We start from the raw sequence: 15,805 nt of genomic DNA, 5'->3' as shown, positions 1-15,805 counted from the left end.
TTTCATTTCTCATTTTATTTACTTGAGTTCTCTTCTTGGTAAGTCTAGCTAAAGGTTTGTTTATCTTTTTGAAAACTGAGCTCTTAGTTTCATTGACTCGATTGTCTATTTATTTCATTTATTTCCACTCTGATCTCTGTTACACTTCCTTCCTTCTACTAACTTTAGGCTTGGCTTGTCCTTCTTTTTCTAGTTATTTGAGACGAAAAGTCAGGTTGTTTGTTTGAGCTCTTTCTTTTTTCTTAATGTAGGCATTTAATACTATGAACTTCTCTCAGAATTGCGTTTGTTGCATTCCATAGGTTTTGCTATGTTGTATTTCCATTTTCATTTGTCTCAAGATATTTTTTGCTTTCTCTTTTGATTTCTTCTTTAACCCACTGGTTGTTCAGTAGCAGTTTAATCCACACATATTTGTGAATTTTTCAGTCTTATCTTCTAATTGATTTCTAGTTTCATATCATTGCGATTAGAAAAGATGCTTGATATGATTTCAATCTTATTTATGAGCACTTGTTTTGTGGCCTAACATGATCTATCCTGGAGAATGTTCACTGTGTGCCTGAGATTCTGCTGTGGTTGGATAGAATGTTCTGTAAATGTCTGTTAAGTCCATTGGCTCTAATGTGTAAATTTAAGTCCAATGTTTCCTTACTGATTTTTGGTCTGGATGATCTATCTATTGTTGAAAATTCTTAACTAAAATTTGAATATAATTAGTTTTTTACTAGTTTGTTATTCTGGAATTTCTAATACTTAGAATTCAACTGTTTATACTTGTTTATTTCTAAATTACCTACTATATCCTCTATAAAACTGTTCTAATCAACTTTCAAAGAGTTAATGGGAGTTTTAAATTGACATAACATGAATGAAGAAGTATTTTAAAAATTGTTATTTTTACAAAAAATCAGCATGAACCATTTCATATACACAAAATTACAGCAAATGGCAGAATCCATCAAACTAAAATTCCTTCTGATTCAGGTTTCAGTCTTCCTCAACTATGTATTATTTTTATGGAAGGCTATGGAAGTCTTCCTGTATAGCGGCAACTTTAAAAGTTAGGAACACATTCATGACGACTCCTTATCTTCTTATGTATTAGAGCTCTGTTACCCAAAAATTATATGAGCCTTCATTATTTGCTCAGCTACTGGGGGTCCTGTTCAGTTAAGATGCTTATATATAGCTTTAAAGGCTGTTTTTTGACTCTAGAATTTGTTGAATAAGAATACATTTGCTCCATCTAGAAAGAATAGAGAGTTCATTTTCTTTCAACTTTTGTCTTTCTAGATTGTGGAAACAAACTCATTTCCATTTTTCCCCCATAGTTAAGTCATTCCTTCCAGTATAACATTTCAGAATGTGACTGGATTTTGAAATGGGGAGGGAAAATTTTTAAGAAAGTCTATCTAAAAATCACAAAAAAGGTAATTCCTGACGTCAAAAACTTATTTGGTAGGACCAAATAAAGTTGAGGAAAAGAGAGAAGGGTTGCTTAAAAGAATAATAGCCCAAATTTTGAGTATCTATTATGTACTAGATACTTTTCTAAGTGTCTTAACTACATCTCATTTGCTTCTTAAAGCCTATAAAATTTATATTATTCCCACTTTCCAGAGGAGGATGTTGAGGCTGAGAGATTGAAGATCTTCCTAAAGATTATGGAGGTGGTTAAGAGGTGGGGCCAGGATTTGTACCTAAATCTGTTTGGCCACAGAGCCTGTGCTCCTTACACTATCTGCAGTGCCTATCATGGCAACATAAAGCCTGGTTTATTTATTTTTTCATTTGTAAGTAGAAAACTGATGTTCTAGTTTAGTAGTAACTTAGCATTGGATATCATTCCAGCTCATTTTATTCTAAATCCAAGTAATTATTTTTTTTTTGAGGAAGATTAGCCTTGAGCTAACATCTGCTGCCAATTCTCTGCTTTTTGCTGAGGAAGACTGGCCCTGAGTTAACATCTGTGCCCATCTTCCTCTAACTTTATATGTGGGACACCTACCACAGCATGGCCTGACAAGCAGTGCCATGTCCGCACCTGGGATTCGAACTGGCAAACCCTGGCCACTAAAATGGAACGTGCAAACTTAACCGCTGCGCCACCGGGCCAGCCCCAGAAATTAATTATTTTGGATCCAAGTTTCTATTTATCTTATTTTTCTTAAGTTAGAGCATAGTTGGCAGTCTGAAGAGAAAGTCTAAGGAAGAGTTTGAGTTGCATCCATAAGAAACAAATCACTGACCTTCTTTCCATTTACCCGATCCCATTCGATCCCACACTCTTGACCCCATTCCCACCGCTCCCATTCTTACTTCCACTAAAGACTTGGGAAACCAAGACCAAAATGTGAACAAATTTCTGTAAAGGAGACAGAGCCTAAACTTACATTGCTGTAATCATATATTCATTCAGTCAGTACTCACTCAGCACCTAGTATGTATTCTACACTGTTCTAGGCACTGAGAATAAAAATGTTATGGAGCAAAGCAGACTAAATCCTTGTCTTCTTGGAGTCTACACTCTAGCAGAGAAAGAATTAAAGGAAATAAGTAAGTAAAAATTTAAAAGGATGTCAGATAACAATAAGTACTACGAAAAAAGATAACACAGAAGAGGGGGAAAAGGTAGTGGTGGCAGTGATTAGGGACAGCATCACTGATGAGGTGACATTTGACAAGGACATGAAAAAAGTGAGGGAGTAAGTCATGTAGTTTATCTGAGGAAAGAGGGTTTGAGACTAAGGAAAAAGCAGTTCAAAGACCCAGAGATGGACGGAGGACAGTGGCATTAGAGCAGTGTGCCAACAGGAGAGCAGTAGAAATTGAAGTCAGAAGAAATCTGGAGCAGGGAGGTAATGTTTGAGGTAATGACTGGAGCAGTTTGAGGTCAATGTAAAAACTTAACTTTTTATTCTGAGAACTGTGAATAACAATTAATTTGGAACTTGACTTTTCCTTTTAAAAATAGCTACATGAGCTATACGTCATGAAACACAATACAATAATAAAAGTATTTTTCAAAGACAAGTTGAAATAGCTTTTTATACATTTATGATGGTTAATTTTATACATGATTTTTATTTGAATTATTCAAAAGAAATTAAGCATTCTATCAAATGCTTATTTCAAAGTCAATATCTGACACTATCACACTCATAAGGCTGACCTGACTATACTGAGAAAGACCAGGAAGTCAACTTTCTATAACTAAGAATTCCTGATGCAAACATTTACTTTAAAAGGAAAGGATTAAGTCAAACTTTGAGCATTTGAACAATTTCTCCCAGGTATAAAAAAATTAAAAATGGGAAAAAAAACCCCATGCCCAGTCAAATAATCTTTATGCTAAAATGAAAGTAAATGAACAGAATTCTGCGATAAAATAAAAAATGCACAGAATTGCTACTCAAAGTCCTGGACATTAAACTAACTGAAATACATTGTTTCTAGCAAAACTATTTCTTAACATAAAAACATAAACTGTTTCTTGTACAATATTTGTAAAGGAAATTCCATATATAAACCCGTGTCCCATCAATTCATTTTATTAAAGAAGAAGTCTCAATTAAGAGGAAATACGGTTTTTCTCTTGAACCTCCTTAGTTCTTATCTGTAACAAAATTTCAGATGAAAACCAGTGAGCCAGCATCCATAGAGGAACAGACATCTTCAAGGAAGGGCATCAGTTATTCATGAAGAAACTAATATAAGACTATTAGCTGGGTCCATATTTAACTATATTTAATTCTATATGATCATGAGAAACCAGATTTAAAAAATTTTATGGACTTATAATGGCAAAATTCTATGTAGGCTACTATTTAATGGGATCTTCATTAGAAATTTCTCTCAGCGCTTCTTCTCCCAAATATCAAAGGAATGATTCTATTTCTCCAATTACATTATGCATATATCTATGTAATCTGGCAACACAAGCACAACTCAAACATGTGCATCCTTTCCCAATAAATATCACTTATAATAATGTGGCTACAACAAAAATATCTCTAAGCTCTGTTTGACCGCCTGTTTTAGGACCGCAGGCAGTTTGACCACAATAGGAGCTATTCTACAAGCAAAAGTTCTACCATGACTTCATGTTGTAAAGTCTTAAGCAATTTGGAAGAAATTAAAAAATAAAGTACAACTTCTTAAAAGGTATTTTACAGGCCCTCAAATAAAATTAGATAAAACCTATTTAAAGACAGAAATCTTGTTGGCATCACTTTCAAAATATATCTACAATCATACCATTTCTTACCACCTCCACTGTGGCACTTGGTCTGAGCTACCAACACTCGGCCCATGAAGAAGTGTAATCATCTACTAATAACTCTGTGGTCAGTGGGGCCTACTATGAATACTCTATGTGATACCCTACCTTATACAATGCTCATCCCATCCCATTATTCTGATCTACTTTTTCGTTTCTCCACAGCACTTATCACCTTCTAACATACTGTAAAATTTACTTGTATTTGTAGCCTGTATTTCTTATTAGAGTATATGCTCCACAAGGGCAGTGATCTCTGTTCTGCTCTCTAATGTACTCCAGGCACCAGAACGGTACTTGGCACATGGTATGAGATCAGTATTTGTAGAATGAAAAAATAAGTTTCAGCTTATGAAACAAATATGAAGAAATAGTCAATTAAGTTTGCTAAGTGTTAATTATGACAAAATTATGCATGATGTGCTCTTATCATATAGAGCTTACCATACCAGATAAAATAAGCAGTTCAATGATTTCTGCGTCTCCAAGATAGGCAGCAGCATGCAGTGGAGTTCTCTTTTCATTGTCCTGTGATAAGAAGGAAAGGTGGAACATACGTTTTAGTATAAAGTTAATTTTAATATACTTTAAATAAAGAAAAATCATTACTAACTACCAACTTACTACTTCCACAACTCTAGTTTAGTATGCAAGTCTCATTAACAGAGTATTTCCTTTCTGGGAGAAGAAAAACCTTAATAAAAATACTTTGGCCTTAAAAGAATGGTATGAAGTGCAGCGAAGAATAAAATAAAAATCCAAAGTGACAAAGAAAGAGCTTCTGAAACTTTCTATGAATAAAGATGTCTGTGTTGATATACACAGGCAAATTTTCTTTACTTCATACTACTTTTCTCCACCAATATATTTCCACAATTTTCCACAGTTTAGAATTATTGACCTAACTAAATAAAACAAACCTTAACAAACCAAAAAGTTTGCTTATCAAAATGTTCGCACAGGAGCACCCATAATGGCAAAAAAAGAAAATATCTTTGTGGATTTGAAATTATCCCTTAAAACGATCTTAAAGTTTTTCTTAAATTCCTGCCAATTTCATTTTTGGCTCTAAAATATATTCCTATCTTTGTAAATATATATAAAAAATACATATTCTTCCAAATTTTCCTCCAGGAAGAGAAGCTACACCTAATGCATGGCTTCGTGTACCTCTTCCCCTCAAACACCAATATTCTTCAGTTTGAGAAGCAAATCGTAGGGTTAACTCAAATACAGGGATTTTTTCTTTTTTTTTTTTAAAGATTTTATTTTTTCCTTTTTCTCCCCAAAGCCCCCCGGTACATAGTTGTGTATTCTTCGTTGTGGGTTCTTCTAGTTGTGGCATGTGGGACGCTGCCTCAGTGTGGTCTGATGAGCAGTGCCATGTCCGCGCCCAGGATTCGAACTAATGAATGCAGCAGAGCGCGCGAACTTAACCACTCGGCCACGGGGCCAGCCCCTCAAATACAGGGATTTTTAAATTCATATTTATACCTAATCTAAAGTTACAACAGAGTGTTGCTGACCTGGCTGCATCTGAGAAAGACATTCACTTACAAATACTTATTTGAAATTTACATCCAATTTTTTGGATACAGGTCTTTGTGACAGATTGTTAGTTGTTTTCCATTATCCATTTTTCCTTTTGCCCATAGGAATACAGTTTTAGCTAGTTATTTACCCACCCAGCGAGAGAATATATTTCCAGCCTGCCTTGAAGTTTTGCTACTTATTGTAATTCAATGGTCTGTGAGTGGAAGTAAAGGTACAACTTTCAGGTCATCTTCAACTTAAAAGATGACCACTTTAGAGTTGCACTAATATTTTCTTATTTCCTACGGGCTGGAAGGCTGATCTGAACTGAGCCAGCTTTGATCATACAGAGGTAGGCCAATATCCTAGAAGACTGTCAAGCAACAAGATCTGGAATGATCTTACTGAGCAGGGTTGCCCCCCTCAACCTGGACCACTAACTTCCAGACTATTAAGAGAAATAAACTTCATATTTAAATAGGTATGATATTTTAGGGTGTCTTACCGCATCAGAATAATATTACAGCTTTCAAGATTTAAAAAAAGAAAAAATTTATTTTACAATGTAATAATTTTCTAGTTTGGCAATACCCCAATTACTCTAAGAAAGTACAGTTAGACCACCGCGGATAAATTAGGAAAAAACTGCTAGTCAAAAGAGGAGTTAAATATATTCACAGGCAATGAATAAAGCTTAGCTATAGTATATAAAGGTATTATAAAGATGAGTGTAACACACAATTATCACAGGCTCTTCATACATTTCTTCATATAATTTTAATATATTTCTGATACTGTTTTTTTCCTTACAATAGTAACAGGTGCTCCAGTAAATGGAGGCTGGTATAGTGGCTATTAATGTTGTTTAGTAAGCTGAGAGTTCTTGTCTCTTTAACCACAATTAAGTTCCACCAGATCATGTTTTTTATTCCAATGTATATACCCCAGAAAACAGAATGTTTTGCATAGAAATTACTGAAGAAATAGTTGTTGACAAAGCTAACACAGAACCACTCAGTATCAGGCTTTATTCAAAGCTGAGTCCTAATTTAGTCATTTTAATGAAAAGACCTTTGGCTTAAGGCTTTTCAGTGTTAATCATTAACACAGTAAACTTCCCTAGTGTTTAAATACGATCAGACCTATTCAAATTGGGAAACATTATCTATTACACAGAATAAACCACACACACAGTACACACACACAAAGTGAGTCATTCATGTGTGAGATGTCTGGAATCCTATGACTCAATACTTTGAGTTCTATTAATGTATTTTATGACTCACGAATATAGTCTCTCCTCTATACAAATCAAATTGAAGAAGAAAAACGAAACAAACTGGTTAATGTTAAAAGAAAAAATTTTACCTACCATACTGTATTTACTACAGTTAAATATTAAAAATTAGGCAATAAAATATCTAAGAGTCCCTTCAGCAAAATTTACTAAAATGAAAAAACGACTATCCCCTTATATATACTAATTCTATTTCAAGGAACTTTTGTTTTGTTTTGTTTTGTTTTGGTGAGCAAGATTGGCCCTGAGCTAACATCTGTTGCCAATCTTCCTCTTTTTGCTTGTGGAAGATTGTCCCTGGGCTAACATCTGTGCCAATCTTTCTCCACTTTGTATGTGGGACACCACCACAGCATGGCTTGATGAGCAGTGTGTAGGTCTGAGCCCAGGAACCAAATCTGTGAACCTCAGGCAGCCAAAGCAGAGCACGCAAGCCCAACCACTATCACCAGGCAGGCCCCTCTAGGAATTTTTTTTAGAGGAGATATTCTTACATGTAAGCAAAAAAAATGATTAAGTATATTTATTGATCATCATAGAAAACAGAATGCTAGAAACAATTTAAATGTCCACCAAGAGGGGAATGGTTATCTAAAATTATTAAACACAAGAAGCTCTTAACCAATCTTCATTTAAGTGACTCACATGATTAATCAATATTCTCGTGTTTCTTGAGTAAAACTAATGACTTTGGCACACCATGTATTTTGACTATTAGGCTACCACTAATAAGCCCATGCACTTTTGTTCCCACCAGTGGGTTACCCTTGATAACATGTGTTTGTTACCACAACTGTTTAGGCTAATTGTACCTGTAATCATAACTACGTGATTTATTTAAATATTAAATACTTAAATAATATCAGTTATTAAATATTAAATACATATTTAATAAAAATATTAAACTATCATTTAAATATTAACTGATGAAATAGGAATGAAAAAAGCAGACTATTTCTATGATCACTAGGTTGAATACTATATAGACTCAATAAAGGCAGCTACTCCAAAAACAAGTGCTGTTCAATTAGGCATGGCTGAGACAACTGAAACACTAAGGCAAACAGCAAACACAGGGAGAGGTTTTGCCCTAAGTTTGAGTCTTAAGTGTCTAAATTTTCCTATCAGTTAAACCCAAAATGGGAGTTACAGATAATGCATTGGGGGTACAGTCTATGCAAGCAAGATAACACTGAACTCCTGTCAGTGGACTCCACATTGTCAATGAAAAAGCTTTGGCCCAATTCCAAAAAAACATGGCTGGTAAATACACACTGTTACCATGAAATGCTTAAAGATCACTTTTTATGATTCCCTTGGTCAGATTTCAATTAGCTTATCAACTACCAGTTATGCATGTTATCAGATGAGAGGTCTTCTAGTTGTACATCCATATGACATACCATGTTAAAGAGTTCTACATCCAGCTCCAAGTGTGGGTCTTTTCCCTACACATCCAAGCAATGTGCCAACACCAGATGGGTGTCCCTCAATTCAACTCAATTCTGACACTATCTACCAGGAGATAGCATCAGATCTCATAGGTTAAGCGTTCATAAGACTGTTGCCCCCACCCCTTCAGATGCCAATAGCAAGTCCAGGGTGTGTACCTGTATTTCTGACTGAATGACTATAAATCAGAGGTTCCCCTGACTCCTTCCTTGGGTTCGATTAATTTGCTAGAGAGGCTCACAGGACTACGGAAAAAAGTTTACTCACTAGATTATCAGTTTTTTACAAAGAACATTAGAGGATATGAATCAACAGCCAGATGAAGAGAAATACAGGGCCAGATCCCTAACAAAGGAGCTTCTGTCCTCAGGATTTTGGGGACTGGCACGATGGCACTTGTAAGCGTTTCTGGTTCACTAACTGGGAAGCTCTCTGAACCTCCTCCTTTTAGGTTTTTATGGAGGTTTTGTTAAGTAGGCATGATTGATTAAATCACTGGCTATTGGCAACTGAACTCAATCTCCAGCCTCTCTTCCCTCCCTGGAGGTGGAGGAGCAGTGGGTGAAACAAAGTTCCAAACCTCTAATCACACGCTTGGCTCCACTGACAACCAGTCCCCATTCTTTGGGGCTTTCTAAAAGTCACCTCATTAACGTAAAAAAAAGACATCTTTACTGCTCTCCTCACAGGAGAGGGTTTTAGGACCTCTGTGCCAGAACCAGGAAGACCAAATATATATTTCTTATTCTAAATCACAATATCACACCATGCTTCCAATTTAAAGTAACAAGCAGACCTCAATGTTCCTTATCAATGGGACGATCTCGAAAGTACAGTGTTAAATGAAAAATGCAGGCTTGGAATGACTGTATGTCAAAGGGTCTACACAAACTTAGGCTTGAACATGCATAAAATACCTTAGGAAAGATGCTCAAATTAATAAAGTGATTGCCTCTGGGTGAAGAAAGCTGGCAGGCTAGGGTTTGAAGTGTGAGAAAGAGTTATTTTTCACTATTTGTGGTCTGTGGTACTGATTGGAATTATTACCGTGCACATGTTTCAAAAGGTAAAAGAAAAAAATTAAAAATAATATTTCAGTCAACTGAAAAGCATTTTAATGAAAATCCTAAAAATAATTACCCACATGAGGCATTTCACAAGTACCAAGTGTCCATTTAAAAAAAATAAAATGTTTCTTAGCTATTAAGTCAGTTTTTTTAGAAATCACTACATCTCAGGCTAGCCCCGGTGACCTAGTGGTTAAGTTTGGCAGGCTCTGCTTGGGTGGCCTGGGGTTGGTTCCTGGGCACCGACCTACACCACTCGTCTGTCAGTGCCCATGCTGTGGCAGCGGCTCACATACAAAAAGAGGAAGATTGGCAGTGGATGTTAGCTCAGGGCCAATCTCCCTCAGCAAAGAAAGAAAGAAAGAAATATTACATCTCAATGTAGCATTCCGAAATAATCCCAACTGGAATTATTAAATACAGACACGAGGTTCAGATAAAAAATTTTAACTCATTTGATCACATAGCTTTTGATCATATACTTTGAAGTAAATACATTTTTCTTACAGTTCTTATATAAGCACTGTGAAAAGATATTTTGTGCATATGATTAGGACTACAAAAAATTAATTACCCACCCTCTTCAAACAAAAACAAACAAAAAATAGCCTTAGCTCTTATGAACAATTATCCCAAAAGACTGAAGATGACACACATTATATGGGTAAAAAGAAGACCAGTGATTTCTAACCACTTTGGGGCTGGGCCACAGACATATACTGGGCTGGTGCATTACAGAACAGCTACACAAGTGATGGGACACGAGGGAATTCCTTTGTGGTGAGGTAACAGTTCTGTATCTTGAACATGGTGGTGGTTATACAAACCTATACATGTGACTAAACGCCAAAGAATTATACACAAAGACATTACCACCACCACATTCCCTCCTCCCCCAAATGAGTGCATGCAAAAACTGGTGAAACCCAAGAAATGCCTGTAGCCTTATTAGTTGTATTGTGTCGATATCAATTTCCTGGTTTTGATAATGCACTATAAGATATTGCCATTGGAGAAATCTGGTTGATGGGAATACACAACCATCTCTCTGTACCATGTCTGTAATTTCCAGTTTATCTATAATTTCTTCAAAATAAAGTTTAAAAACAGATGTTCAGAAACATCCTGAATTACACTTTAGTTTATATGTTTTGTTACGACGAACTCCAGAAGCAATCTACAAAACACAGGGAAGCAAGGTTAGACAAACTAGGGAATGAGGCTGTGAGAAAGAAGGGAATCTATGGTGGACTCCAAGCACAGGCCAGGAAAGGATGAGATCTAAGGGAAGTGCCTTAAGTCAAATCATGGAACTAAAACTGCACTTGTACATTCTCAACATTCTCTGGGGAAGCTTTAACTCAAAGCAGATTTCAGGATCAGGTTGGATAAGAGGAAATATACAGGGTAGGAAAACAGGGAAGTGAAAAGTTAGAAATGATAAAGTGAAAAGAAGGTGAGACAGAATATATGTGCAAGGAGAAAGACTTAAGAGACTCTAAGAATTCATCCACTTACATGGATTCAACCACAAGCTTCATAGCAATGACTCAATTCTATAATTTTGCCCTTGTCCAGGTACTGAAACTGTTCATGTATATTAGCTGTAACTCCTTAGTATGAATAGTAATACTAGTAATCACAACAACTAACACTTATCTAGAGCTTACTTTATGCTAGGGCTGCTCCAAGCACTTTACCTCACAGGGTTAAGGAAGTGAACGTATGTCCTTATTGTAAAATAAGATAAGGAAATCAAGACACAGAAAGGTTTAAGGTTAAGATCATATGGAAGTGGCAGAATTGGGATTCGAGCACAGGCAGTTGGGCTCGAGGGTATGTGTTGTTAACTTATTATTCAGCCTCTATTTACAATGCTCCACTATCTGTTGAATTATGGTCTGCTTAAAACTAATCATTTTCCCTCAAAACATTTTGTGGCCTGACTTCACAAATAGTGCACCCACTTTGGAAAACAGCATGAATATTTCTCAAAAAATTAAAAATAGAAATACCATACAACCCAGCTATCCCACTACTGGGTATTTATTGAAGAACTTGAAATCAACAATTCAGAGACTTATGCATTCCTATGTTCACTGCAGCATAATTCACAATGGCCAAGACGTGGAAGCAACCCAAGTGCCCACTGACTGATGAATGGATAAAGAAGTAGTGTGTGTGTGTGTGTGTGTGTGTGTGTGTGTGTGTATATATATATATACATATATATACACACACACAATGGAATACTACTCAGCCATAAAAAAGACAAAATCATCTCATTTACAACAACATGGATGGCCCTTGAGGGTATTATGTTAAGCGAAATAAGCCAAACAGAGAATGACAAACACTGTATGATTTCACTCATATGTGGAAGATAAACAAATAAATGAACAAACAGAGAACAGATTAGCGGTTACTAGAGGGGAAGAGGTTTGGAGGGTGGGCATAAGGGGTAAAGGGACACATATATATGGTAACTGACAAATAATTATGTACAACTAAAATTTCACAATGTTATAAACTATTATGACCTCAATAAAAAAAAAACCAAAACCCAGTTTTAAGTTGTATGCTATGATTATTTTCTCTCAAGGACTACTTTGAAAATCTCTGTGGAACTTTAAAGTTTCAGATTATAATATGAAAAATCATCAGCATTTAGCAGAGCAATGTAACTTTAAGTAAAAAGTGTTTCAACTAAGTAGATTAAGTAGAGTCTATATTCTCTTATTGTCCTTAACAGCTACTATTTACTGAATACATGTATTAGATAGCATTACTGGGTGCAAGTGACAGAAACCTAAATTGGACCAGTTTAGGCAAAATGGATTTATTAGAAGCACACTGCAGTACCTCATGGAACTGAGCACCAAACAACCAAAATGTAGATAAGAAAGGAGTGTGGCTGGCCACAAGAACAACGGGAATCAAGCATTTGAAACATTCAGGACTCTTGTTTTTTGTTTCAGTTTTCCCATGCATCAGCTTCTTTTTTTCGTCTTCACCAACACCACTTTTCCTCATGGTAGGAAACAAAGCCATCAAAGATTCTGAGATTCACTTTAGAACCCCAGCACCCCAAAGAGACGTCTTCTTATTCCAAAAGCCCAGAACAGTATTCTGATTGATTCAACTGCGGTTAGATGCTCACTTCTGTACTGATCATGTGAAAATAGGTGAAGTCATACTGTGTCAACATAGCAGTTCTCACAGTAACTATGTGGAATGGGGAGAGTTTCTCAGAAAAGGAGGGCAATCGTACAGATCTTTATTTTGTTGTAGGCACTACACAAAGCACCTGGCACATCTGTTTTACTTTGCAAACTTACTGCATAGTTCAGCATGCATTATTTTTAAAGATGAGGAAACTGCCTCCAAACTCACACTCTCCACCAAAATGCTATATTGACAACTGACCAATTAAATGTAAGCAATCAGTTCAATCCCTATTTAGTTAAAGCTTGACCAACTGTGGCTTTTCTGGGGAATTCTGAAAGCAGCAAAACTGCTGAAAGTAAATTGCTCAGCAATTTAGGCTGGAGGCTAGGCTTCCCCACGCTTAAGGAAGCTGAAATCTAGTTTATTACTTCTACACATAGGAACGATCATTAGCCTATAAAGTATGCACTTCTACATTCTCTTTGTATATTGACACAGAAAGGAAAGACATTGGCTGAGAAATAATTAGGTAATAAGCACACTATCTTTTCTTCCATCCCTTTAGAAAAGCTGCACTAGCTAGAAAGCCAGGATTTTTCATATTTAAGTACCAGAGACACTGCAGAGGTATGCATGTCTAAACTCCTAAGCTTCTGAAAACACTTAGCAAAATAACATACCTTACAGACAGCAAAGGATGCTTTATAAATCCTAATCTCTGCACTACAACAAATGCAATCTAAACTTTTCCAAGAAGTTCAGAGCAATACAATGGATGCTAAATAAATATTTGCTGGCTTAAATTTATCAAACTCATAGGCAAAACACATATGACAGATAAAAATTAAAGCCAAATAGGGTAAGGATAAAACTGGTTGATTCAGCAGCTCAATTACATCATCTAGGTCTCTCTCAGAAATTCTACCTTCCATTTTGCCAAACACAACTATGTTATAACCATACTGTATAGGCTAATCTCAAGTTAGACCACCCCAAACAACATCCAGCAGCAGGAACAAAGCCATCTCTCCCTCTCTGTCTTTTTCTATATTCTTTTTTTTTTAAGACTAAGTTTTTTAGAGAAGTTTTAGATTCATACCAAAATTGATGAGAAAGTATTTTCACTGCCCTGAAAATCCTGTGTCATCACAACCCACCTCCCCATCAACCCCTCATTTTTATTCTGCCTCCACAGTTTTGACTTTTCCAGAATCTCATATAGTTGGAATCATACAGTATGTAGCTGCTTCAGATTGGCTTCTTTCACTTATTAATATGCATTTAAGGTTTGTCCATGTCATTTCATAGCTTGATAGCTCATTTCCTTTTAGTGCTGAATAAGATTCCATTGTCTAGATGCACCACAGTTTTATTTATCCATTCACCTACTGAATGACATCTCTGTTGCTTTCAAGTTTTGCAAATTATGAATAAGGCAGCTATAAACATCCATGTGCAGTTTTTTGCATGGACCTAAGTGTTCAACTCATTTGGGTAAATATGATGGCTGGATCACATGGTAAGAATATCTTTAGTTTTTTAAGAAACTGCCAAACTGGGGCTGGCCCCGTGGCCGAGTGGTTAAGTTCGCGCGCTCCGCTGCAGGCGGCCCGGTGTTTCGTTAGTTCGAATCCTGGGCGCGGACATGGCACTGCTCGTCAGACCACGCTGAGGCAGCGTCCCACATGCCACAACTAGAAGAACCCACAACGAAGAATACACAACTATGTACCGGGGGGCTTTGGGGAGAAAAATGAAAAAATAAAATCTTTAAAAAAAAAAAAAAAAGAAACTGCCAAACTGTCTTCCAGAGTAACTGTACCATTTTGCATTCCTACCAGCGATGAATCAGAGCTCCTGTCGCTCCACATCCTCACCAAGATTTGGTTATTGTCAGTGTTCCTGACTTTGGCCATTCTAATAGATATGTGGGAGTATCTCATTCTTGTTTTAATTTGCAATTCCCTGATGAGAGATGATGTGGAACATTTTTTCATATGCTTATTTGCCATTTGAATCTCTTCTTTGCTGAAGTGTCTGTTAAGGTCTTTGGCCCATTTTTCAATTAGGTTGATTGTTCTCTTGTTGTTGAGTTTTAAGAGTTCTTTGAATATTTTGGTTAACAGTCCTTTATCAGATGTATGTTTTGAAAATATATTCTTCCATGCTGTGGCTTGTCTTCTCATTCTCTTAACATCATCCTTCCCAGAGCATAAGTTTTCTACATAAAGTCCAGCTTATCAATTCTTATATGCATCATGCCTTTGGTGTGTATCTAAAAAGACACTGCCATATACATCATCTAGGTTTTCTCCTATATTATGTTCTAGGAATTTTATAGTTTTGAATATTACTTTTAGGACTGTGATCCATTTTGAGTTAATTTTTGTGAAGGTGAATGGTCTGTGCCTAGATACATTTTCTTGCTTGTGGATGTCCACTATTTGTTGAAAAGATTATCTTTGCTGCATTGTATTGCCTTTGCTCTTTGGTCAAAGATCAATTGACTATATTTATGTAGGTCTATTTCTGGGCTCTCTATTCTCTTCTATTGATTTATTTACCTAGTCTTTCACCTATATCACATTGTCTGGATTACTGTAGCTTTATAGTAAGACTTGAAATTGGATAGTGTCAGTCCTCAAAATTTTGTTCTCCACTTTCAATACTGCATAGACTGAGTCTTGCTTCTCCATATAAACTTTAGAATCAGTTTGTAGATGTCCACAAAACAACTTGCTGGCATTTTGACTGGGGTGGCATTTGCTCTACAGATCCTAAAGTTGAGAAAAACTGACATCTTGACAATATTGAGTCTTCCTATCCGTGAACACAGAGTATCTCTCCATTTATTTAGTTCTTTGATTTAGCTCATCAGAGTTTTATAGTTTTCCTCATATAGATCTTGTACATATTTTGTTAGATGCTTACCTAAGTATTTCATTTTTTGGGTGCTAATGTAAACAGTACTGTGCTTTTAATTTTGAATTCCACTTGTTTATTGCA

General features: G+C 36.1%; 1 protein-coding gene across 10 annotated transcripts in view; it reads right to left on the bottom strand.

Annotated features, from left to right (window-relative positions):
• Positions 1 to 15,805, bottom strand: part of ANKRD28 (ankyrin repeat domain 28) — a 200,663-nt gene that overhangs the window by 71,665 nt on the left and 113,193 nt on the right. For all 10 annotated transcript variants that reach the window (XM_023620897.2, XM_070238115.1, XM_023620895.2 and 7 more), the window contains one exon: positions 4,732 to 4,810. In XM_023620897.2, coding sequence (XP_023476665.1) covers positions 4,732 to 4,810 — 79 coding nt within the window. The remainder of the gene's footprint in view (positions 1 to 4,731; positions 4,811 to 15,805) is intronic.

The sequence above is a fragment of the Equus caballus genome, chromosome 16 (genome assembly GCF_041296265.1).
Source record: "Equus caballus isolate H_3958 breed thoroughbred chromosome 16, TB-T2T, whole genome shotgun sequence".
Lineage (NCBI taxonomy): Eukaryota > Metazoa > Chordata > Mammalia > Perissodactyla > Equidae > Equus > Equus caballus.
Note: the sequence above shows the minus strand (reverse complement) of the source record. Positions and strands in the feature narration are given on the sequence as shown.